General features: G+C 40.3%; 1 protein-coding gene across 2 annotated transcripts in view; it reads left to right on the top strand.

Annotated features, from left to right (window-relative positions):
- Positions 1–4,398: 4,398 nt before the first annotated feature.
- col5a1 (procollagen, type V, alpha 1) overlaps positions 4,399–25,175 on the top strand; it is a 75,062-nt gene continuing 54,285 nt past the window's right edge. For both annotated transcript variants that reach the window (XM_042394431.1, XM_042394430.1), the window contains exons 1-2: positions 4,399–5,053; positions 21,111–21,278. In XM_042394431.1, coding sequence (XP_042250365.1) covers positions 4,954–5,053; positions 21,111–21,278 — 268 coding nt within the window. In that variant the 5' untranslated portion in view covers positions 4,399–4,953. The remainder of the gene's footprint in view (positions 5,054–21,110; positions 21,279–25,175) is intronic.

The raw sequence follows: 25,175 nt of genomic DNA, 5'->3' as shown, positions 1-25,175 counted from the left end.
TTGGGTCAAATGTAACATCCTGGTATCACCAAATGACGTATGAATAACATGCTAATTTCTTAAGTCATTTCACGTGTTATGACTACGCATTTTTTGCTTTTCACGTGTAATTTCACATCATTTAGGTCTAGGGTGACCAGATTAGTCCCAATTACGAGCAGTTGTCCCGAATTGTCCAAAATTAGACTAAACCTGAAATGGAGCCTGGTGTCCCAGGATGAAGATAGCAGAAGTTGCAGTTGCAACGACAGGGGAAGTGCAGCTGCAGGCAGCCACGGAGAAGGAGAGATCTGACATGCATGTCACGTAGACAGACATGATTGGCACCGCACTGATGAAATGAATTTTATGTAGCAGATAATGATTTACACAATATTACATACAACACAGTCATTGTGTTCCTTTTCCTAATGACAGACAGTTGACTACATGTACAAAAATAATGAATTTTAGCTTTGAATTTGACTTTCACGTTTTACTGTTCGTTGACACTGAATGTAATGTACTGGAGGCCACGCCCACCCCCAACTCCCTTGTCCCGAATTTCACCTATTCTCATCTGGTCACCCTATTTAGGTCTTAAATTCAGTTGCCAAAAATGAACTATATTAACATTTGAGTGACAGGGGAAGTGGCGCATTTCAGATGACGTCAATATAATGTGACTTTCTTTACCTTTATAAGGTGATTTTGGCTTATTAACAGGTGGTGGGTTGGTAGTTGGCTAGATAGGTACGCAAAAAGTTGCAGTCGTTGTTCACATGTCGTTGACACGACATGTGAAATGTGCTTAAAAGTGACATGCTATTGATACACCATCCCATGAGATCACATTGAGTGTAACCATTACTCTTCACTTCAAACAGGTCATATGCTGCATTAGGAAGCTAATATTAGCTTTGTCAGTTGGTTCACTTAACAATGCAACAGTCCCACCTGGCAGCTAATTTGTATAAATATATAGTAGCACTAATCTCTACCTATAAGACCTAGTTTGTATAATTATAGCGCATTTTAATCAAGTGTCAGGTCAAATGTAACCATTACTCTTCACTTTAAAGAGTATATTAGCAAATTAAAGTTTGTCAGTTGGTTCAGTTAGCTATGCAACAGTCCCACCCTGCAGTTACTGTGTGTATATATTTAGTAACAACTTATCTCTAAGTAAGACCTAGTTTTTGTAACTATACAGCATTTTAATCAAGTGTTAGGTCATGTCAACCTTACCCCTACCTCTTTTACTCTTCACTTTGAAGGGGTCATATAACAAGGTACAGTTAGCTTGGTCAGTTGGTTAAGTTAGCCGTTAGTCACACCTGGCAGCTACTGGGTGTATATATTTAGTAAGTATTAATCTCTGTGTCAGACTGTGGTTCAACCCATTTTAATATGTAAGTTTCCACTTACGTTATAACTAGGCTAAGTTTGAACTTACAAACAGCTGGAGCAACTGGCTCCTGGCGTGTATACTGAGTCAACTGTCAAGCAAGAGTTTGGAATTTCTGAGCTGGCATCAGAAATGGCCTCATCATTTAGGTGTTTCTTTAACAGTGGAGGACAATAAAAAAAAGATGGATTGAATTAGGTTTTCTCTGGCTTTCATATCCAGCCTGACACCCATTGAAAGTGGATGTGGAAAATAGGACAGAGAGAAGGGGGCTGCAGAAACGGCTCTGAACAGAAACACTTGAGCACTAAATCACAATTTCCATCTCTGTTTCACATTGTATATCCTTTCTTTTGTCTCACCGGGACTAATTTGGTGAAAGATTACTCTGTCTGAAAGTCTTTTAATCACACCTATCTGTCAGTTGTCCAACTTCAGATAAGTCATCATGTTTTTGGTTAGGTGACAATTCAAGGGAGCATGTAAAGGCCTTGAGAAAGAGTAGTTGAGAGTTCTGAGATTAGTGTGGTGTAGGTATAAAGCCACCCTAAATACAGGGCTCAGGCCATAATTTGACCCATACGTCTAAGTACTTAACCATTATATGGCTTTAGTGGTCAGTTTTTTGAAAGGCTGGTTTACTCTTGTTGTAAATATCCTGTCTTTTTAAGAAGTGGCTATACATTTGAATCAGTGTGAGATGCTTTATAGTTTGGATTACCGCCTTTAAACCCAAAGAGGTTTTACACATGTAAAGGTTTGAGTGACCTCAGGTAAGACCTCACATGTGAAGGTCAAATCTGAAAAGGAAAGGTGGATATAATTAGACATCTGAAAGGGGATTCCAGGTGTGCACTTTTCTTTTTGCTCAATGCCTCCCTGTCTGTCAGTTTGAGTTTTACATAGGGGTCTTTTAAAACTTGTCATGTAACAGATTGGTTTCTTTCTTAATGTTGAACAGCCAATTTTGTCTTGTATTCCATTACTTTTTAACTATATTCACAACACTCTTTTTTTAAAAGCTATACAACAGTGTCTCTTAACAAGTGTCCAGTCTGTAGCATAAAAGATCACTTGCATGTTTTACATATTTGAGATTATTGTGACCACCAGGCATCCACGTTCAAACTCATCTTTCACACACTGTGCCGTCTGTTTACTGTGATTAAAACAAACTTTTACTGGGCCGTTAATGGAAGTCTGCCCCCCACTGGACCAGCCATACGACAGCTTATAAAAGACAGCTGCCATTTTTGGCCACTCTTGAGACAGCAGTGACAAAATTTAGTGTCTGAAGCTTACCTTGAAATGTACAACTGTTGCAATTATTGTTTACTAATTTGTAGTAATTCATTTTCACATAGGAGCTGCTTTTTCTCAATCATGACTGTTCTCATTGCGTTACAATGTCATCTCACATTTTGCTTGATTGCAACTTCCAGTGTTTCTTTTGAAATGTCAGTTGATTAGCTGATAAACTGTTAAAAAGTTTAAAATTTAGAAAAAGTACAATGTTTTGAGCTAAAATGGTCTCTTTGTCACACACAGTAGAATTACACAAACATGACATAGCTGATCAGAAATCACAGTTACAGTTTTTTGGACTCATCGACTGAACAAGATGAAAAATAGGCAAGAAAAATATGAGTGTGTTTTGCAGGCTGATTGTTTGGTTTTCTTCTGTGCCAGAGAGAACACAAAACCAAACATGCAAACTGATTGGTCAGCTGTTTCTATTGAGTTTCCTGTTATTGATACTCTTTTAAATTGAGTGCCTCTATAAAAAAAAAAAGTTGGACCAACTTGCAAGAGGCTGATCATCACTACTGAATCTATCATTGCTGATATTACTGGTGCACTCCAGTTTTCCACTGGATGTTACTCAGATTATTGTGTATCTGTCAGAGTCAATAAAGCAGCAACTTAGTGTTTTGTTATAACATTTACATTGTAATAAGATTACATATTATATTAAATGGGATTCTAAAGTGCAAAATTGTAATAAATGTATGACAAGGAATTCTGAAGAAATCTCTTACAGGGGAGACGTTTTTACTAAAACCCTCTAAGATCAAACTGATTAATTTATGGAACCTAAGTGGCTCTGATTAGTGTGCATTTGTCTGTTTGTATCTAAATATTGTTATTATTGTTATACTATGTATAACATAATGTTATATGTGCACCACACTCAGTTTTTTCTGCTGTAAAGGGAAATTGTCATCACCACATTGTTCTATTGTTCAGGTTCAATAAAAAAGTGAAAGACTGAATAAATTGACAGTTACTATTGTGGTTTTTATTTTTCTTGTATTTATATTTATTCCGCGTTGTATGTCATGTTAATTGCATTTTGATTGGAAACATCTGAATATGTGACAGGTACAATAAAGGTGTCAGTACTTTTAACTGTCAAACAGACAGAGTTAAAAAACTTTTTTTTGCCCTGAAGCAAAAATTTGCTGTTGGGCCCCAGTTGACCTGTAATGCCACCCAGGTCCAGAGACCAAGACACCAGTTATGCTGGAAGACACCTGGCCCCAGGTATTGTGTCCATTGAATTTGTGATCATTTTATTAAAAACAACCATGTGAGCACAATATCAACTAATATAAAAAGGAGTTAAAACCTGATTTGTGCTACAGGATTAGATAATATGCCTTTTAAACTGACCATAATAGACTACTGTGCAATTTCTCAAAGCCAGTTTGTAATTAATCCAAAACAAACAAACAAAAACCAACACAGTAGGCTACATGCGGTGAACCTGGGGGCTTTGGGGTCTGGGGGTCCCGGGGCAATTGTCCACTTTACCCAGATGATAATCCAGCCTTGTGTGGAACTTGTGTGCAACTTTTTTAGTACAGATCATCAAAGCAACATGATACTCACTAGTATGTGGGGGGTGTGGACTGTGCCTACGATTATAAAACACAATCATATCATAACTCCCAGACCAACTTTGAGGATTCCTTTGCCTTTGTTAACGATTTATCTCAGACGCAGTTTGCTTTTCCCGCTTTGACCCACTCCTCTGGAAATAGCGGAGTCTTTGCAGAAGAATCCAGAGCGCAAGAATTGTAGGCGTGAAACTTTCCCCTCAACTTTTTCCTCCCTCCCCCGGCCAATAACAGGGCTGGCTCTAATATATGGACTCCTCTGATTTGCCTGAGCCTCCTGTCCGCGGAGTGACTGACAGCCTGGGGGAAAGACTTTTTTTGAGCGTTGCCCCGTTGGACTTGAAGGGGGCTCTACGTGACGACAGGAAAGAGGGGGCAACACTTCTGATCGGAGGAGCAGCGGTGCAGGACAGTTCAGAAGAGCAGAGAGGAGAGGAGCAGTGCGGGAGAGACGGTGCCCATCCGTCAACTAGCTGGAGGAACCCACACTAACAAACCCTTATGGCTGCTTGAGAAATAACGATACACCCCCCCTCCCCCTTTTTTCTCTTTCTCTGGGACTTTTGGCTTTTAGTATTGTCCTGACCAGAAGTTGTTGCAAGTCTAATTAGTTTCTCCAAGTTGAAAAGTGAATCCACTTGCTGTGGACCTCTCTGACTGGCGGTCATGGATACCCATATAAGATGGAAAGTTAAACGGAGGATAAGGGACGCCCAAATCACTTTAGCAGTGATTCTGCTTTTTGTCACATCGCAAGCAAGTTCAGGTAAGATGCAGCTGTGAGATTTTGTTGGATACAGTTTTTTTTTTTTTGGAGCAGCGCTGCGCTCAAAAGTTTTTTCCCCCTTTGGTTATTGTGGATCACCGTGATGTCCGCCCCTCCTCTTAAACTCATCTTTATTGGTGCCTTGATGTTTTCAGCTTTGTCTGCCCGAAAGTATGGGACTAATCAAAGGGGTTAAAAGAGTGCAAGTTTTTTGAGAGAAAGCGTTTTTTATTTTCAGAAAGACTGATATGATGGCAACTTATTCTCTATCTGGATGTGGTGGAGTTGGTTTGAAGTGCCGTTGTGCAAAAGGCTGCCCCTGCACAAACATCCAATAGCTTTTGATATTGAAAGATAATCTTAAAAGCTTGTTGTTGTAAAGTTTATAATAGATAGTCATAGCATATGCTGCATGTCCCTTAATCAACCATGAAATTATTATTTTCCACGTCACTTTAAAAAGATATCCAGACTTATTATTATGTAGTAAAAGTAACTTTGCTGAAGTGCAGTTCGAGAAAGTTTAGAGGCATTTCCTATACGTTTTTTTTCTTTTACTTCTTTTTTAAACTGATGAGAAGGATGAGCATAATTTTCATAAGAGGGAGGGGTTGCTGCTCGTCTGAAGTGGCAGGGTGGAGCCGCCTTAAGGACTCCACATCAGGACACACAGTTTCTAAAGCACTGGGCCCTATGCTAAGGCTCCAACAACCACATATTTCACTAATTGAGTTCTACAAATTCTCCTCATGCCTTTCAGAAACAGTTATATAACCCAGAGACTCAAAAATATGAGTGTAAAAGTTTGGTTGTATCTTCAATCAGATAAAAAACCCCGTTCCTTATACGGGCTTGATTGAAGAAGTGACTTTTTAAAATCATCTTTAGACACTCTTGTGTAGGACTGTTGTGTCCCATGGGGTGTTCAGAAGTCATGCAGCGCTGTGGCAGAGGGGCTGGGATCTGGCCTACATGTATTATTAGCACCTTGAGACCGCCTGGCATGGTTGGTGGTCTGCTGTCTGCCGTGAGTCTCTGACACAGGCCTTTGAGTCGAACAGGTGGATTCTTCTATCTGCTTATCCTACCTTAAATGACAGTGAGAAAGTGTCTGAAATTGTGCTGATGGTGAGAATATTATGTGTTGTGGCTGCTTGACAGAGAGCCAAATGCTCAATTAAAAGCTAAGGCCACAGCAGAGAAGTAGAAATTATGATGATGAAAAACAGATGCATGCAACTGAAGTGGTTTTACAGGCTCATATGGGCTATACTGTTAAACATATAAAGGAATTACTGCAGCCTGTTTATTTTGATGTTGCCAATAAGTGTCTCGTTGTTAACCGAACACAACTTAGGTCATAGTGTAATGGTTGGATCTAGATCTGGGTCATTTTTGATGACAAAAGAGGAATTGGACTCAAGTTTTGGTGGGACGGTAGACAGCATGGGACTGAATCCACTTTTATGCTGCAGTCTGGATTTGATCAGCTCTTAAAAACCAGAGCACAGAGAGCAACCAGAGTCTTGTATATGATCCTCAAGGGTACTGTTACACTTCCTGAAACTTGACACTTGACACATGCTGAATGGGAAATACTTGATGACTGAGTGCTAGCAACATGCTGACTGCATGCAAGTTTTATGTAAACTAATTATCTTGTTCTTCAAGTTAAAGATTTTGACTTTCATCCATTTTTTTGCTCATTTAAATTCAGTTAAGCATCAGGTATAATGTAAATTCATTTTTTCTGTTAATGTTCACACTAATGCCAAGTTATGGTGAAAAAAAAAAACTTACATTTCATCCATATAACGTCTCATCTGAGTAGACAAATGATAATTACAGACAATTAGCCAGTTTGTCAGCAGTAAAAGATTCATCTTGACCCAAACCAGCTGACCCTTTAGCCTCAGGGAGGACCTGGATATTCATTCATCTGAGGGCTTGCAGAGACCTGCAACGACACACCATCACAGGTTTATCTGGAACTAGTCAACTCTATACACACTGCGCTTGCATAAAAATGCAGGTCATTGAAGAAATATTTATAGCCTATAGGGGGAAATTATAGAATCAACAAATGTTCATAGTCTATTTTGTCCTGATCACCTATTCATATAGAATTTTATATTTAGTATAATAATTATAGCCTAAATAAAGTAGATGTCCTTAAATTGGATGGTTTTTACATTCTATTGAAATTGAATGTAGCACAAGTATAACACACAAGTGACTGTGGACATCATAAGAGTTGTATTGAATCATTGTATAGATTCAATCATTGTATTTAGTTATAATTACAAGTTGAGAACTAAGAAATGTAGGCAAATTATTTTATTATATGTATGTATGACTGAGGTCCAATGATTGGTTCCATTATGGATAAGTAAATAATGTTAAAGTACAACATTATTCAGCTTAACAGCATATTTACACATCCTGCAGACAACAATAGGATTCAGTAGGAGTTTCTGTCCACCTGGTGAATGTAAGTTCAATAATCACTCTCCTTTTAGCTCTGGTTTTGGTCTCCACCAACTCCTGAGGGAAATGTCCAGCTCTTTAGTGGCTAAATGCTCCATTATTCTCAGAAGCTAGCATAGTTGCTAACTTTACCTGCCGTTTGGTGCTGGACAGATAGTTTACAGTAGGTTTATCAGAGCTTTTTTTTGCTGAAAACAGCTGCTGGTTGCTGCTTGAAATGAGGTTGATGAATGGTAACAATTAACAAAAACAATGAAGTAATGTTAGTGGGCCGTAAAACCAACTCAATGAGCTGAAAGATACTGAAGTACTTAGTGGAGCTGAGGCGAATTGCAGAGACTTTACACACAGTCATTTGTTAATATAAAAAAAATGCTGATAAGAGCAGCTTTAAGGTTGTGCTGGTAGAATTAATGTCCAAAAAGATAAGTCTGCAGTCAAATGTAGCTTAGCTCGTTAGCCTATTAGCCTAAAATGTTATCATAGAATAGCATTAAATGATATCATGACATAGCATTTTAACTACACTCACAGCTAATAATAAAGAGAGAAAATATTGAGATATGTACGATTTTTTTTTGCACACCACCAAAGTGTCTTAAGTCAACAGCAACCTGAGGTCAGAGAGGATCAGCACACTGAATGTGCTGCAAGTCAAACTTTATTAGAGAGAGTGAGTGAAGTCACAGTCCACTGTTCTTCAAGGAGGTCATCTTGTTTTGGCATTAATGAGGAAACTTTCCTTTAAACTCATGTGAAAAGTGGTAATAACAGAAGGCCTGTAAGACATAAAGGTCAAGAATGAGAAGAGGGGTCGGAGTTCAAAAGTGAAGGTCGGGACTTTCAGAGGTATAGGCCTGGATAGGTTTCATTGCCTAAAGAAAGGAATTCTTGCTGTAGGAACACATATGTTGGAGCTCCATGTTTCACTTAATTCTCCTCTGACTCTTGGAGGTCAAAGAAAAAAGATAAAGCAGCACAGCCTTATTTTAGGTCAAGTGTTCCATGTCTTGGACTTTATGCTGGATCTGACAACTGACAACTTTAGCTTGAGATCCAGGATTTGAATTGAAACTGACACTGACAATGAAGGTGTTATGTCTTTCTAGTTTCCAAATATTCATGTGTTCTTTTACAGCTAATAACCTATTTAAACGTGACACAATGTCCTGGCTTCCTTGTGGGACCTCAGTTTATTTTTTTAGTTTTAAGATCAGCATACCTGCTGTAGACTAAATCTGGCTTCTTCTCCAAAAAGGTCTCCTTTGTATTTCTGCTGAGTTGCTCTTTCTATGATGTTTCCTCAATCAACGGACTCTTTTCACAAGTCTTAGAAAATCTATTTTGACTCTTTTCACTGTGGTTTATTATCATTAATTAACCAAACGTTTTTGTACATTTCACAGCTGTAACAAACATTCATGCAGGACCAGGACCTAGTTGTGCAGACTACTTAAGTCATCAAAAATACTGAAATAACATTCTTTGAATACCTCGTGCAAATGAAAACATGGATGGGTTTGGGCCAATGCCACTGTTGATAGTAGATGACAGTATTGAAAGGACCGGAGGATATGTCAAAGGAATCAGGAAATATGGTCATGATTCAAGAATTATGCTATATATTAGGAGCTGATATTTGTTTCATCCTGTACTTTTTAAAGGGATAAACAGAAGAAGGCCTCGCTGTTTCGCTAAGCGCCCTCACATCTGGATTCGATAAGTTCCATTGTGCTGTCTGCTAAGCCCTCCAAAACGCCAGAAAAAATGTCTTCCAGATGTTTTCTTCCCATTCTTGGTGGAACAGGGGATCGTGAAAAAAATACTGTTGCATTTTTGAAAAGAAAATACACCATTCTGTGCCGGTTTTAGAGAAAATTCCTAATCGAATAACGTCTGCAGCCTTCTAGCAAAGCTGAGTTTGTAAAAATAATAGCAGCGTGCCTTTGTGTCTCAGCCAGATTTGCACATAAGCATCCAGGGTCATTAAAAGGTTCTTTTTGTTTAAGCGAGCCAACTTTATGACAGGGTTAAAGGTCGGATACAGCTGGTCCGCAGGTGTTTTTCATTTACAGTCCCTTTATATTGGGACAACTCCTCTTCAAAAGGAATTTATATGCGTTAGTCAATTTTGCCTTTTTGTCATCATGTGTAAAGTTCTTAATGAGGCCAATTAAAAAAGCTCATAGGAGTGATTGAATCCATACAGAATGGGACAAACTCCATGACCTCCTGTGTACTTTATTTGTGAATTTTACAGAGCTAAAATTCCATTTTGTTAATTTAATTCCTTTATATGTCATTGATCTGTCAGGAGAGACTGACATCACTCACTCCCATCTTTCAGTCAGACATAAAACTGTAATTTCAGTGGGTTGTTTCTCACTCACCTTTATGTGGCAATCCTGAGGTCATGTCCAACCTAATCAGATAAGTGGGGGTGAGAAAAAGTGGGTTCTTGTTTGTGCCTATTGCCATGGCGCTGAGGAAGGAATCTGAGTTAGCTGGACGATGGAGAGAAGCAGTGACCCTGCAATTGCATGTGCCACTTCAGCCTGTAAATGCAGGCTTTGTGGAAAGGACTCTGTAAATCAGCTCTAATGCCTGATAACAACATGGGAGATAAAACAAAATATGCGGGACAAGTTTTTGACCCCGTGTTAGAGTTAAGGAGATCCTTTGTGCAGCACAAACGGTGCATTATTTGCCATATCCTGGACAGTATATCGTCTATTCCTTTCCAGACTAATTAAGGGGCAAATAATTGTTTTGAGCTGCTCAATGGTGCTCTGTACTCATGACACAGTGCGTTTGGTTTGAAGCCAGTTGCAGATGGTTTCCTCTAAAGGTGTTGCTTACCCAAAGCTAGTATCTGCTAAAAAACACAGACAAACATTGACTTTGTCAGTTCCAAATTACAACCGAAAGGTACAACGTGTTCTTTACTCCCCAAGAGACAAAAGGGAACAAAATGGAGGCAGTAGTGATTGAAATGTCAACACGAACACATAAGTGATGTAAAAGTTGGAAGTGGTACCTCGTGATGCAACTCCCACTCCTGTATTTGATTTTTAATCGTATGCTTTGTTGCAGCCTGTAGTGCATGGGGGAGTGAAAAGTTAAGTCTGGTCCAGGCTCACAAACCCAGTATTCACTTCAGCTGGGAAACAGTGCTTTTCTCTGTAATGGGGTATTATAATCATTGAGCATGGAAAGCAATGTATGACTCATCCTTTCCAACCCCATTCCCCCTTCCTCAGCCCTAGCTCAGCCACAGCCTGGGCAGAAGAAATACTGAGTGTAAGCATTTTTTTTTTTCCTACTAGGAGAAATACAATGGTTTCTGGTCACTCTAGAAACTTCACTGGAGTCAGATGTATTCTATTTTTACTTTATTAGGTGATGAAATTAGTGAGAACTGGAAAGTAAAAAAGGTTGGGCATTAAAACAAGACAGGTTTCTGCTTATTCGGCAGTATTTGGTCATTAAGCCTTAGACTTAATTAATTTGGTTTTGTTGAAACAAGGGACCATACAAGAGTTCAACACTATTGTATGTACTGAAGCAAGCTTGAGGAAATGTGTTTGAGAAATCCTGTCTTGAAAATTTTACAAAATGATGCTTCATTGTTGATGACTCAGGTAAAGCAGCCTGTTGTCAGTCAGGCGTTCACTGGCACGGTAACTTCTGTTCACCCACAGGATTGATGTTGCTCAAGCACCATTTAAAGTGTCAATACGAGATGGATTGATGTTTGACTTGGCTGTCGCTGTAAATGGTGCAGATTATTTGGCACAATGGCAAGGTTTCCTTACCTCAGGTTGCAGTTACAGTGTGTGTTATAACTATTACAAGAGAAATGATTGATAACCTACATTTTCCTTTTGTTTTTTTTTCCATTTATCTTGTATGGTCACTCTTTCTGCACCTCTTTGTAGCTGTGTCATTACATTTTGTGACACCGCCCATCCTTTATGCATCTTAAAATGATGCTGCTCTTGATGTATCACTTACCTCCTTTCTTGTCTCAAGTTGTCTGTGTTCAGTGATGCATTCATCCATTGAAAACACTATCAGTCTAGAAGCGTTACTGGATTTTAATTAGGCTTAGGGATGCCTGTAGTTTGACAGTCATATTGTAAATCACACTCATATTAGGACTGGGTGAAGTATTTGTGGGTCATTGAGTTCATTGATGACACACTCCCTTTATAAGAAAACATTGCATATTCGGATTGATCCCCATCATTAGCAAAGAGGCGCAGCATCCCAGTTGAGTACTGTAAAAATGTGCCTCTTAGAGATTTGATAGGCTTTACTTGTGTGTCAGCGCTGGATTGTTCTTAATAAAGAGAAAAGCTTCATCATCATGCAGGATTTTTATATTTAATAGATTCCATTTAAAAGATTCAATGTTCTGTGTCAGTGTGTTGGTGCTGGAATAATAGTAATCTGTGAGGCTGTTTGAGAGGAAATGGCTCTGTAATGTCAGTGCTTGAGGGCCCTCTTTTATCATACAGTTCTCAACAGTCAGCCATCAAAACCGTATCAGCTGTGGGAGAGACAGAATGAGGAAGAGGCTGCGATGCAGGAGAAGAAGAAAAATAGGCCGAGGGAAATAAAGCTGCTCGCGGAGGTTCGAAAATAAAAAACTGAATGATGCAAAAGAAGCACAGAGACAGACATAACTGCGAACACACGTGTGCCGCAAAAGTACCATCCCTGCACTTTCTTGCTGTAAAATGAGCGTTCAGAGGTGCACCGTGGAATCTTGACTCAGTTTTTCCATCTTAGTCTGTGGTGGACGGCAGACAGTGATTTATCCTCACTGCTGTGAGCTGCAGCATGGAGACAGTGAAGTAAACCATCTGGTATTCCCCCTGTTAAAGCAATAACAGAGAGTCCGGCTAAAACACTGAGCCCCAGAGTACACAAGAGAAGCTCTGGTCAAAAAAAAAAAAAAAAAACCTCTCTGTTCTCTGGATCATCTTTCAGGTCTGTGTGCTTATGTTTTTGTGTGTGTGCGAGCCAGTACGTCTGCAGATTCTGGATGAATTTGTCTGTCTGTGTGTTTTTGTCTGACTGCTTGTCATTTTTTTGGTGTTCTAAATTTATCTTTCCTGTAATTTTTGCGATTAGAGGCTGGAGTTCGTGTTTTGAGTATCTCATGATGAGCATCAGAACGAGTCGATCATGAGCGGGGAAATGAGGGCATTAGGTGTATAAACAAAAGGCTCTCACTCCTCTCATTTCCTCCTCGCTCTCTTCCTCCCTGCTGCTGCTTTCACGTGCAGCTCGGAGCCCGGGTCACTGGGTCAACGTCCTGAAAACTTTGGATTAGAGCTGACTTATAAAGTGAAACCGTACTGATACTGGCATTTGAGGTCATTTACAGACTAAGCTTGTGCCGATTGGTGATCAGATCGTATATTGAAGATTGAAGGGATGACCCACGATTGGTTTTTCCTATGCCGATATTAAGGCAATTTTAATTAATTAACTCACTAAAGGTGCTATACAAGTAGTGTAGCTCCTTTGAGGAATAGCTCAGTGCGTAGGTCAAGAGAGAAAGAGCGTGTGTTTGATGGTGAGGTTGAGCAGAGAGTATAAAATTAGCAGTATAGCTGTGAACGTAGCAGTGCAGTGTGTGTGTGTACAGTTAAGGCTATTTGTTAGTGATTAAATGCTACAGCTCCTCAAGACCTAAGCCAAGTTCCCTTGTCTTCGAGGCTAAGGGAGTTAGCCCCCAAGTTAGCGACAACTTCGGCCCTGGTGCCCGTTGGAACCTGACCAGGCTCACTTAAGGTGGACTGACCTTTAAGGTGCACCAGCTATTCTTATTTTAGTGACAATTTCAAAACAGAGAATGGAGAAATGTCTGGCTGCTGAGTGTCCCCCCCCCCACCCTCCTCACCCCCCCACCCTGGGCAATAGCGTTGGTTATTGGCAATCATCCCACAGGGTGATGATAGGATGATCTGACTATGGAGAACATCACCCAACTCTATTTCAGACCTAATTTTGCTTATGTAGGTGTAAACATTCTCCTCTCACAGTTAAAAAAACCCACCAAGTCATCATCTAGTCATGTGATTCTACCCTTTTCACCTTTATACTTCGTCTTTATTAAAACAAAGCAGCTTACATCATGATGACTGCTACATGTAATGCTAACAGTTTATCAGCTGTTGCTGAACACAATCATTTACTAACTGTAGCTAACATTAGACACATGGTCATACCAGCGAAACCCCTGAATGTATCAAATCTAGCAAGGGTGCATTTTATTGCTTGTGAATTCAACATTTCATTTTTAAGAGGCAGAATGAGCTCAATAAACGTGCTCTTCTTTCAAAAGTTGCATAATCTCACTTTAAACAGTCATATCTCATTAAATCATATTGTCAGGGAGCCCTAATGGTGTGTAATGGTTTTTGAACCTTTTTATAACTCATTGTCAGTTTAATACCATTAACACACAAACATTTTTTCAATTATTATTATGATAGATGTTTGGTCACATCACCCAGCCTTTGGTTGGATTTTACTGTGCCTGTTTACTGAAATATAGCATAAACAACCACTTTAGCACGTTAGCATTTGTACGCCCCATGTAGGTGTGATCTTGTCTTCGGGATTGTGAATGTGCGTGTGTACAGTATGTGTATGCATGCACGTTGGTGTCCATTGAACCTTACTTTAGGTGTAGAGGAACACTGAGTGAGTGCCAAAAAACTCTCTCCGCCAGTGGTTTCGTGGGTTTAATTAAGCAGAGGTGCGGAAGGTGTGTGTGATTGCTTGCCGTCTTGCTGACTGACATCCCCATTCAGTTTTGTGCTACTGGCATCAGTTTACTCATGTGTTGCACGTCTACAGTAGTGTGTGTGTTCACTCTCAGGATGTCCCTGCAGTGAATGTAATGGGTTCAATCTAGCAAGGGTAATGCCTGCAGTATGATTCCCACGTTTGGTCACGTGAACCCCCCCCCACCACCCCTCCCTGCAACAACTTAAGGTCAATGCTGAAGGAAGCTGAAGTATTCATAAGTGATTCCTTGATACCTTGATATTTTGCAGGAGTTATGTTCTCATATTTTAGACTATAAAGCAATCCTTTATGTTCAACAGCAGCCACTGAGGCACAGTGTGGACAATCAAGAATCATATTGATAATGTCAATAATGTCAGTTATACAGCAATATGTAGACAAATTATGCTGACATTATCTACAGTAGCCACCAAGTTACCGGGTATTGTAAGGCTGTAGCATCAAAACTCCTGAGTGTATCGAATTGAGCGAGAGAGTGTTATATTGCTCATGAATTCAACTTTAATTTATACAGGAGGATTGTGTCACTTCTTTTACATTTTACAAGTTACATAGTCTTGCTTTAAGTAATTAAAACCAGGGTCTTAATTGTAACCTGCTGTATTCACAGTCAGGCTCCAGCCTCAGAACAGTTGGCTTTGGTTAAAAGTTTTATAACAGAATAGGGGGGAAATAATGAAAAAAAAAAAAAAACCCTCCCTGTCTGTGATGCACTCTAGGAGGGGGAAGTCTCTCATTGGGCATTCTTGTTTTCGGCTGTGCTGGTTTCCAAGAGAGGCAGGGTCCTCTTTATGGCTGCTAATTACTCCTTGTCCTCAGCGCCAGGTCAAGCATGTGCCTGGAGAGTCAGGCCTCACTTCAGGGCGGCTGGAGTAAGAGGAGGATAGGGGGCAGTGAAAGAGGGAAGAATGTTAATCCTCCCCCCCCCATGAAAAAGTCCTAATTCACTGGTCCGGCACCCCTCCTCCTGTCAAATGAAATGGTGCCGTCTGGAGAGCCACTAAGCGTTGTTACAGATAGTGTGTGTGTATATACTGTATGTGTGCATATGTGGAAATTGAGGGTAGATGGATAGGTTAGGGGAACGGGATCCACCACAGTCTTGGCACGGTGCCGAAAGCAGGATTATGAATCTCGCACTCGAGCTACTGTTCAAAGAAAGAGAGAGAGAGAGGAAGAAAAAAAAAGGGCAGAAAGAAAGCGTCGTGAGGTAGGGAGGGGAAGATATTTGCAAAACCACATCATGCCCACGTCTCTTTCTAATGTAGTACATTTTACTACACATTTAAAAAAAACTGACATATAAACTATATACTTTTATGAATTCATTATCCTTCACTTTGCTGCAACCTCGTTCATCCCATGTCTGACAAACAAACCCATAAAAGGCCAAAAACAAAGTTAACTGCTCCTCTTTTAGCAGAATCACACACAAGACACAACACTTTCTCCTACTAATATGTACAAAACACTTAACACACGGCTCGGGGAAAGTGATAACATTTGCATACTTTATACCTCATTCATTGCCAAGAGTTTATCTTTCAGGAAAAAAAAAAAGGGGTTGAAAAAGTTGAACATGAGGGATTGACTTGTGTACAGTTTAAGGAATTTGTCTCTAATTACTTTTTGGCAGTTTATTGTTTTCAGCTGAAGTCAGATAAAATAATTCTGTGGGAATCTTTTGATTTATTGACCGCAGTCACAGTGTTATTTTCAGTGAAATTCAAAACTTTTATACCCTTGGTTGCACTGTGTCTGTGTTGTAATTGCATGTAGTTGTGAATCACAGAGGCTCTGTCTGATCAGAGCTTTGCTGGATGGATGAAATGCATGGATAGACCTTTCTATATACACATTAAAAAGCTTCCAGAGAGCACCAGAGCCTCAGGATGCACTAGTATTTCTAGTATTGCTTTTTGTGTCACGCTCAGTTGCATGAAAGCAGCAGCAGATGAGGGATGGCAGTCTGGCGGTGTGCAAATGTACACAAGACTGTGTCATATAAACAGTGTCTGTGTATATGTGGGGAACCTGCCCCCTTGGATGTGAAGGGCTGTGGTCACAGGGGGAAGTATTTTTAGCATCAAGTGCCAGAGGTGTTGGTCTCTTGAGGGAACTGGTAAGTGGGTAAACATCTCAGCTTAACAAGGTGGGACTGAGACCCATACCTGTGGGTTAGGATGTGGTCGGGACAGCTTCCGCTAGAAGGTCAAGCGCCGGTGACAGAAATGCATGAATGAAGTTGTCTGAGGATATGAAAATAGAGTTTATAATGTTTTTGTTTGTAACACTCACAGGTTTTTTACCACTGAGAAAGTGGCCCATTGATTTTTTATTCCTGTTCTTCGCCTCAGGTAGATCATTATCGGAAAATACATTTGTTGTTTCTCAGATGGGGTTTTCGATCTATTATTTTGCGGTGCGTCTGTGGACAAAGATACATTATGCTATCCTTTCACCTTCCCTCTCCTTCCTTGTAAGCTGCTAATTGGCCCTCTCCACCTGGCTCACCTCCAGGTGACCCTGCAGATCCATCAGTGGATCTTTAACCTCAGATGGAAAAAAAAAAAAAAGTAATATAACAGATTTTGCATGAGGAAAAAGGAAATTGGAAAGTGGAAATGAGAAAGTGTAATAGTCTGATAATATAACAAGACTGATTGATATAAGGATGGAAGGAAAGGCTGGTACGGTATGAGGGGCATCCTGATGACAATCCTTTCCTTCCTGAAAAGCTGCTGATCTTCACGGGATTAGTTTGTGTCAGTATGGATTAGCAAAAGCAACACTCCTCAGCAGGGGTCATGACACAGTTAGCATCGACTGGATGCTCCTTACAGACCCTCCCTCCCCTTCCCTTTTATCTGCCCCTGAGCTGCTGAGCTGGCTGTTATTATGATGCTGTTATTGTTTTTATGACAGCCATATTGTTATGATGCACTATGAGCGTGGGGCCGCTTGTAGCCCAGAGGAACTTCTTTGAATCATTTATCAATGTTTGTGTGTTGTTCTCATCTGTGACCTAATAAAATGGCTGTGGCTTGTTGGAATTATATGATAAATGGAGGTAGTTTCGCCACAAGCCACTGTTGGTGTTTATATGTGTGTGTTTAGACACTCTGATGTGAGGAGAGACCGCATAAGTGAGTTTAAAAGCATTACCAGCACCTTTCCAAACAAAGTGACATTGACAGTAAATTGAGTATTACAGGATAGGAAATGTTTTTTTTCAGTTTTATTATGGGTGACGTATGAAGTCAGTGTTTGTACCTGTCACCACCGGAGTGTCTTAGCAGTAAGACGTATGCAAGGATGTGTCCATATAAGGAAATGAGGAGACTGTCTGGTAGGAAGAGGCTACATAAAGTTGAATCAAGGGGGTGAGATGGAAAATGGAGGCTATGGCTGGATGGTTATAAAACAGTCTGAGAATCACAGACTAAGACCACACGAACGTTGTCGACCGTTACTTTTAAATCTTAACACGCTAGCTCGGGGTTAATCCGACCACACGTACATTTCATCATTTAGAAAGCGGTCACCGAGTTGAACCGAAGGACAGTTAAGTTATTTCCGTGCCTTTTATGGGCTCCTTCTTTCTAACCATCAGTATTATCAATGGATCCATCTCCCAAGGGATAATGTGTTGTTGTGCATGTTGGCAGGTTAGAGAGAATTGCTGTGGTGTCAAAGTTGACTGTTGTGGCTCTTACTGGGAACATTTGTAGCTGAGAAACTGAGTCTTGCCTTCGGTCACCAATTTTCCTCATTAAAAATGGCATTAAATGAAAATGCTCTCTGTGCCAGTTCATGTGTCATTGTCTTATTGCTCTGATATTAATGGCTGAGAAGCAGAACCGTCTCACAGAAACCATTTTTTTTTATTTAATAAAGCTTCAGCTGTGTTTTTTCATAGTGAAAATTCTGTAAGAAGTGTCTGATAAATGATAAATTTATGCAAGTTCCAGACTGCAACAATGTAGTGAAAAGAAAAGATTTTTTTTCAGTTTTTTCTCTAAACGATTTCTTGCATCATCTTTCTGTCGACATTGATGAAAAATGCAGAGCTGTGCTATTCTAATACAGATCATTCTCTTGTAATTGTCGGATATCTCAGCCAGCATCAGCCAACTAGACCAAATTTTATGAACACTTAAAAGAAAAACCCAAAAAACTGACCTGAATGTTTTATAAAGGTTAGTATTTTTATTATATATCATGTTTATTATGACACTTTTCCACTTTTTTTGCATGTTTGGTGAGTAATAAAACACGTTTAGTGCTACACTGCAGACACTGTGATGATGCAGCTGTAAAAATCATCATGCTTATCACCTCTATACCCTCTAAAAGTCTCAAAACCTTCATTTTTTTTGTTTTGATTGATGGTGAATAATCATTTGAACACATCACCCTCTCTCTCTCCCATGAATCTGGTGCTTTAACGCTGCATCTTTTGACACCACGCTGAAATACTGACCTTCACTCAACTTTTCAGAAGTTCATTGCATTCAGGCCCCTGAAGTTGCTAAGCAAGCAGTGCAAAAGACTCCTAATGTGGAGAAATGTGCATTTTTTTTCTCATATCATCTGATCAGCTCTCAATTATAGACCAATAAGTGATGAGGATGTAGAACATAGATTCTGATTAATGTATTTGTAACTACATTTCCCATCACTCTGACAGTCTGACATATTATTACGATGCTGCAGAACGCTCAGAGACAAACTCATTAAACAAGACTCTGTCATCATGGTGACTGATAGACACTTTCTGGCCGGTGGGTGAGTTTCTCTCTTTCTCTTCATTATGAGCCGATGACAGACGAAGCTGTCTTTTTGTTTAGACCCTTCACCTGCTTAGAGGCTCTGTCATGCTGTGGTATGCACTTCCAGGAATATGAATGTTATCTTTTTGACATGCTTTAAGTCAGGAATAGGTGGGGTTTGATGATGAGGGTGTGGTGCTTGGATTAATGTATATCTCTCTCTGCTATTAAAGATCCTTGTGCCCCTTAGTTTAATACGTCCCCTAAAGCGATGTTTCCTCCTGCAGGGTTCCACAATCGCATGTCTAGAAGAAGAATGATTACAGAGTCAGGGATTGGATAATAGACTTCCTGCAAGACAGGAAGTGTGGGCTGGCTCAGGAGAGAGAGATAGAAAGAGTGAGATGAGATAGGAAATCACCCCTCACCATATTTATCGGACTCAAATCCTGCGTTTAGTTCTGAAAATGATATACACACACTTGTTTGAGACTGATGTGCATATAAACAGATATAAACTGTTATGTAGTGTGTTTATGTCTTTCATTTCATTTGTTGAGTAACCGACAATACAATAATATCTGCACTGCCAACAGATGTTTTTGTATTTGTTGTCAGGCAGTCCAATTGTTGGTCATAAATACTCTCTGTAAGCATTCTGCAGTTTAGTCTTTGTCTTGGTGATAATAAGGTAACATCAAATAAGACTGTAGACACTGTAGAGCTGTGGAGGAACACGTGCAGCCAAAATGCTCTTAAATGGAGACCTCTGTTCGAGAAGGTTGAGGTTTTTTTCTTAATTGATCTGCGCTGCACGTGAGCCATATGTAATGACATCCAGCTGGAGGTTGTTGCAGGGCGACGCAGAATGTACAAACACCCTTTCGCTCTACCCGTTTGCCTCCTCCACCTTTTCCCAGCAGCCCTTTCACTCTCAGATGGATGGGGCTATTGAATTTTTTTTTTTTCTTTCCAAACGGTGTGTGTGGTCTCTGTAGCCTGACACCAGGACTGCTGTACCTGTGTGTGTGTGTGTGTGTGTGTGTGTGGGTGTGTGCTTTTATACTTGTCCAAGGGGTTGCCTTTGACGCTCCACCTTTACATAACAACACAAAAATGCATCCAACAGACAACAACAGCGTTGTGCCGTAAAATCCTTCTGTTGTTTAGTTTTGCTCCCGTCCTTGTTTCAGTATTTGCCCTCCTCTAAAACATCCTGACAGCCCCCGTCCTTATGCGTCTGTCCCTATAGACATGACCCGATGTCCTTTTCTGTCAAGATCTTTGCTGGGACAAGCCTGGATGTTAATGTGTGTCATTGTGCAGCTCGTTGTGTGCATCTGGCTGCAGGAACAGCTGTTTGTCCTGGGTGGTTTTGGCATGTGAGGGTGCGGTTCAGGGTCAAACCCCATGTCACATTGTTCTAACGCAGTATACTTCTGCGGTGGCCTGGTTGTAGCCGGGATGACCGGCCTGAAAGTGTGCTAATTGTACGGTTGTGGCTAAAGGGAGGCAGCGGTAGATTTAGCATTGCAGGGAAATGGATGGAAGGATGGATTTTGCTTCAGCTGTAACCCATTATCATGGTGATCTATAAATGGGCACATCTCTGTTTAGCGCCTAAATGGATAACAGAAATCTTCTCTGAACCACAACAGTGAAATCTCCTGCTGAGTAACTATTGCTTCTGAGTCAGCAGAAGGCAGAGAATAGTGTAAAAGGTCTAAAAATTGGCCATAATGAAGGCTTGCATCATTTGTAGAAATCCTGCACCGTCAATTCATTGTTTAAAGGCTCTATCTATAAACGTGCTGTGTAAAAATGTGATTTACGGGCTATAAAGTTATAAATCTGTACTGGAGAGCTTGCAAAAGCTGGAGCCGGAGTGCTGATTCGACTCATTTTTTAAGAATAAAAATCTAACATCCTTTTTTTTTTTTTTTTTGTCTGTTTCTTTTCCTTCTCTGCAGCGGAACCAGCAGACCTCTTGAAGATTTTAGATTTTCACAGTTTACCTGAGGGTGTTACAAGAACAACGGGTTTCTGCTCACATAGAAGGTCAACACAAGGACCCGATGTGGCTTACAGAGTATCCAAACTCGCCCAACTCAGTGCCCCCACCAAACAGCTGTATGGAGGTGAGTATCAACCAGTTGTGAACACACTGTACATCTCACTACACTCTCTAATCTGTTTTTTTTATTTCAAACCATTTCAAAGCCATTTAAGACACATTTTAATGCCTTGATTTCATGCTAAGCTCTTCCTTCCCTTTCCCTCCAGGGTGCAGTTTTATAGGCTCCTATGACTTATGACTATTTACATCAACTTGGTATTTCTGGTGGGATATGCCTGCTGTTTTCCTTTTTCACTCCCCTGTCATGTAATATTTACCACTTACATGTACAGTATTGTGAGAGCCGTGCTAAAATATCCCACTGTTTATCTTCCACCCTAATCCATGTAGGCTACTTGTAAACAAGAGATTGACAGATATTCAAATACCGAAGGAAATTCAGCAAGAAGTACATATAATGCATGCTAATTCCTTTCTTGAAAACACACAGCAGATCCGGCCCTGTAATATCTGATGCTGTAGGAGGAGCTGGACGATGGAAAAGCAGTGAAAATAGGGGGTGGTAGAGGGGAGGGAAGTCTGGGGTTCCACTTTTGCCTTGTTCTATTGTGCTGACGTGGCTTTGGTTTACTGCTCTATGCTGCGCAGCAGTAGTACTTTCCTTTCTCTCCTCCCTTTCCGGCAATCTTTCCTCACTTTCCTCCCTCCTTCTCTCTTTATTTTCCCTCAAGCGCCATAATTTTTCCCTCTATCATTTCTCCCTAGACTGCTTCTGCCTTGCAGTGTTTTCTCCCTTTGTGTTTCATCTAACTTCTGTCTGGTGAGAAGTGTTAACCCCCTTTTTCTGTATATTTTCTTTTCAGAAAAACAAAAACCATAATTCTATGACAAGCCTCTCCTGAAGTAGTAGTGATCGGCTGCCCTGTAGCTTAATGATGCAAAAAGCAAAAAAAGGAGCAGTGATGCGGTCTAGATGCAGAAAAAAAAGGGAGACATAATAACCCTTCCTGTAAGCTAAGCTTCCACAAAGTTTAGATTGGATGACAGCCCCATTCATGGTCGTCTCAGATGTTGCAGTGGCCTTAGTGGACCTTTGATCCATGTCATGGCTCTTCTTTGGGGCTTAGAGTAGAGCCACAGGGCTCCTGTGGCCTGCCTGTCCTATCATGCTCTCCAATCAAACAAATACTGCTCACTTTGAAGCTTTATGACAGAAGAGCCCATACGAGTCTCTGTTTAGATACACATGCTATAATTACACACATGCTACTCTGGATCATCCGAAATAACAGTCTACATAAAACAAACCAACGTGGAGGACTTCATAACAGGCACCACATAGTCTTAAGGTGCAAGCAGAATATCTAGCTGTCTGTGGCTGGAAGGCCTTAAAAATCTAGTGGATGAGTCTATGATGTGGTCCCTCTTTTGCTTCAACATTAAGAGAATGTACAGCTAATATATTCCAGAAGGCAGCTGAACTTGTGAGATCATTTTATCTGTTTCTTTTTTTTCCCCTCTTTAACGAAGTTTGCTACTGAGTTATGACTCTGGCCTGAAGCCTGGAGGTACAATTTACTTAAATTATCAACACAGCACCCTGCCTCCTAAAAGAAAAAAAAAGTGACACCTATAGGAAACAAAGGCAAGCAAACATTTTTTTGTTTTGTTATGACTAATGTTATGACTATAATGAATGGTAATAAACTTCTGTTGCTCTGATGAGAACACCCTGGCCTGTGACCCCATAACCACAGACAGTCTGTGATGAAGTGTTGGAAAAGAGCAAGTGTAGACATGCAATCATTACGCAAACATGTGGAAGGGATGATTCATTTGAAACTACAGAGGCACTAAAAACAGAAGAGTCCTTTCTTACCTTTATTATATGAATGAGAAGAAATAGGCCAATGGACCAGTTGGCCCCCTTTGACTTTTATACCACACATTTCCCATGTCTCAGTAGTCTGACATGTCTACTAAATCTCCTCATCCAGACAAATTAAAATTGTCACAAATGCTCTGACTGTTGCTTTGACAATTTAGGAAAACTAAAGAAGAGTTTTGTGTTGTTTGCCCTAATGGACAACAGCTAAAACTGCGAGGAATAATGATGCAGCGGCTCATACCTTTCTTCTAAATGGGGTTAGCTGTGACTTGGCGTTTGTATTTGTGGTCTGGATTGCTGTGGCTAGATGGCACTAGCCATTCAGCGAGGGGCCAAATACTGCAGAATACAATGAAATTCAAATGACTGAGCTAAGATCACAAGCTTTAAAAGCAATAATGGTGCCTTTGTTTGCACATATTTCTCAGGAGTGAAATATTATATTGAATTCATAATAAAGCCTTGGGCTAAATTGACTGCTGCACTTACTACAGCACTTTGCCTGTATTTATTATCAGAAAATAACGATATCCCACATGCATAATTCAATTTTATCCATACCTCCCCTCTAATTGTGGCTTATTACTAGTCAACCGAGACCGTACAGATGCCAAAAACAAAAACAAAATGATTGAAATTATGGGATTCAACATGGCAGTTAGTAAATAGGGATATGCAATATGGAAAGTTTAGCCAATATCCAATACCCAATCATTTCTATGGTCATTACAGCTGATACAAATAATGATAGTGATTTGCCTCAGATGTCTCTGTGGTATCAATTATAAGATCAGAGTCTCCACTTTTGAGGGTTTTTTTTTTTTTACTTCTATTCCTATTTTTATTTCTACTGGATATGCAAGTTATCATCCTTGAATCATAATTCTGTTGGCCTCCGGCAAAGCAAGGTGAGGACAAGTTTAATGACAACACTGGAAGCAGAAGTAATAACATTTCAGAGGAGGATTAGAGAGAATAAGTTGCTTCTCCTCTTGATATTTCCTAAACTTTTTTTTGTGTATTTCATGCATAATCCAAGTGAGCTGCTCCCAAACAAAAAAAAGCATATAATCCCATGTAGCATTATCTCCCTATGTTCAGACAAAAACATCATATTTATATCTCCGACTGCTCTTAAACTACAGAGTTTTTCTTGCACCATGTTGAACTTGACTCACTCCTATCCTGAATCCTACCCTTCCCCATTAGAGCCACTTACATTCAGGGTCACTCACCTGCATGCAATACACATCCATCTTCCTATCTATTGCTATGTGTATCTCTTTTGTCTGCGTATGTGCAATCCCACTGGAATGCCGCTTGTCTCATACAGAATGAAGGATCTCGACACAGTGATGACTGAATGACCAATTATAGGACACAAGACTTTCTACCCCATTTACCTGCTTGTATGCGCACTGACAGATGGTACGAGAGGTAGGGAGGATCCGTCAAAGTGCTGGCATAACTCTCGCCGCTCCCTGACTTTTGACGGATTCTGTGAATTTGGTAGGTAAAGGAGAATAAGTGAGGTATAGATGTCAAATGCCGGCAGTGTGAAATTGGAGACAAAGTCTGCTTTGACTTGTAAATAAGACCTCTCACTATCAAGTCTTAATAGTTCCCCCATGGGCCTGTCCAAGGAAAAATAGAATAATTTCTCTATAATTAGATATATCATACTTGAGACGCATTTATGAATAAATAAAGGGCTTCTTTAATTGGTAATTTAAGAGGAAGGAAAATGATAGGTTGCGCCTGATTGGCTGGTTGAGATGTCTGGGTGTTTTCTTTGAGTCTCTGACTTTCCCAGACCTTTTCTAGTCTGACGCTGGTGATGGTGCTGCCAGTGTAAACTCCAGGACCTCTGGCACCACAGCCTTTCCATTCCCACCATGTCCGCACACACACAAGACGCTCACAAACACACACACACACACACACACACACACACACACACATACACACGACCGCACACACTAAATGAGGAATGAGGTATCTCTCATCCGGTGGCCCGCAAATTGAGAGACACATTCCAGAGAAACCCGAGCTTTTCTGAACGACCCCCCC

Source organism: Thunnus maccoyii, chromosome 19 (genome assembly GCF_910596095.1).
Source record: "Thunnus maccoyii chromosome 19, fThuMac1.1, whole genome shotgun sequence".
Classification (NCBI taxonomy): Eukaryota; Metazoa; Chordata; class Actinopteri; order Scombriformes; family Scombridae; genus Thunnus; species Thunnus maccoyii.
The sequence above is the reverse complement of the archived record's forward strand: the minus strand, read 5'-3'. Positions and strand labels throughout refer to the sequence as shown.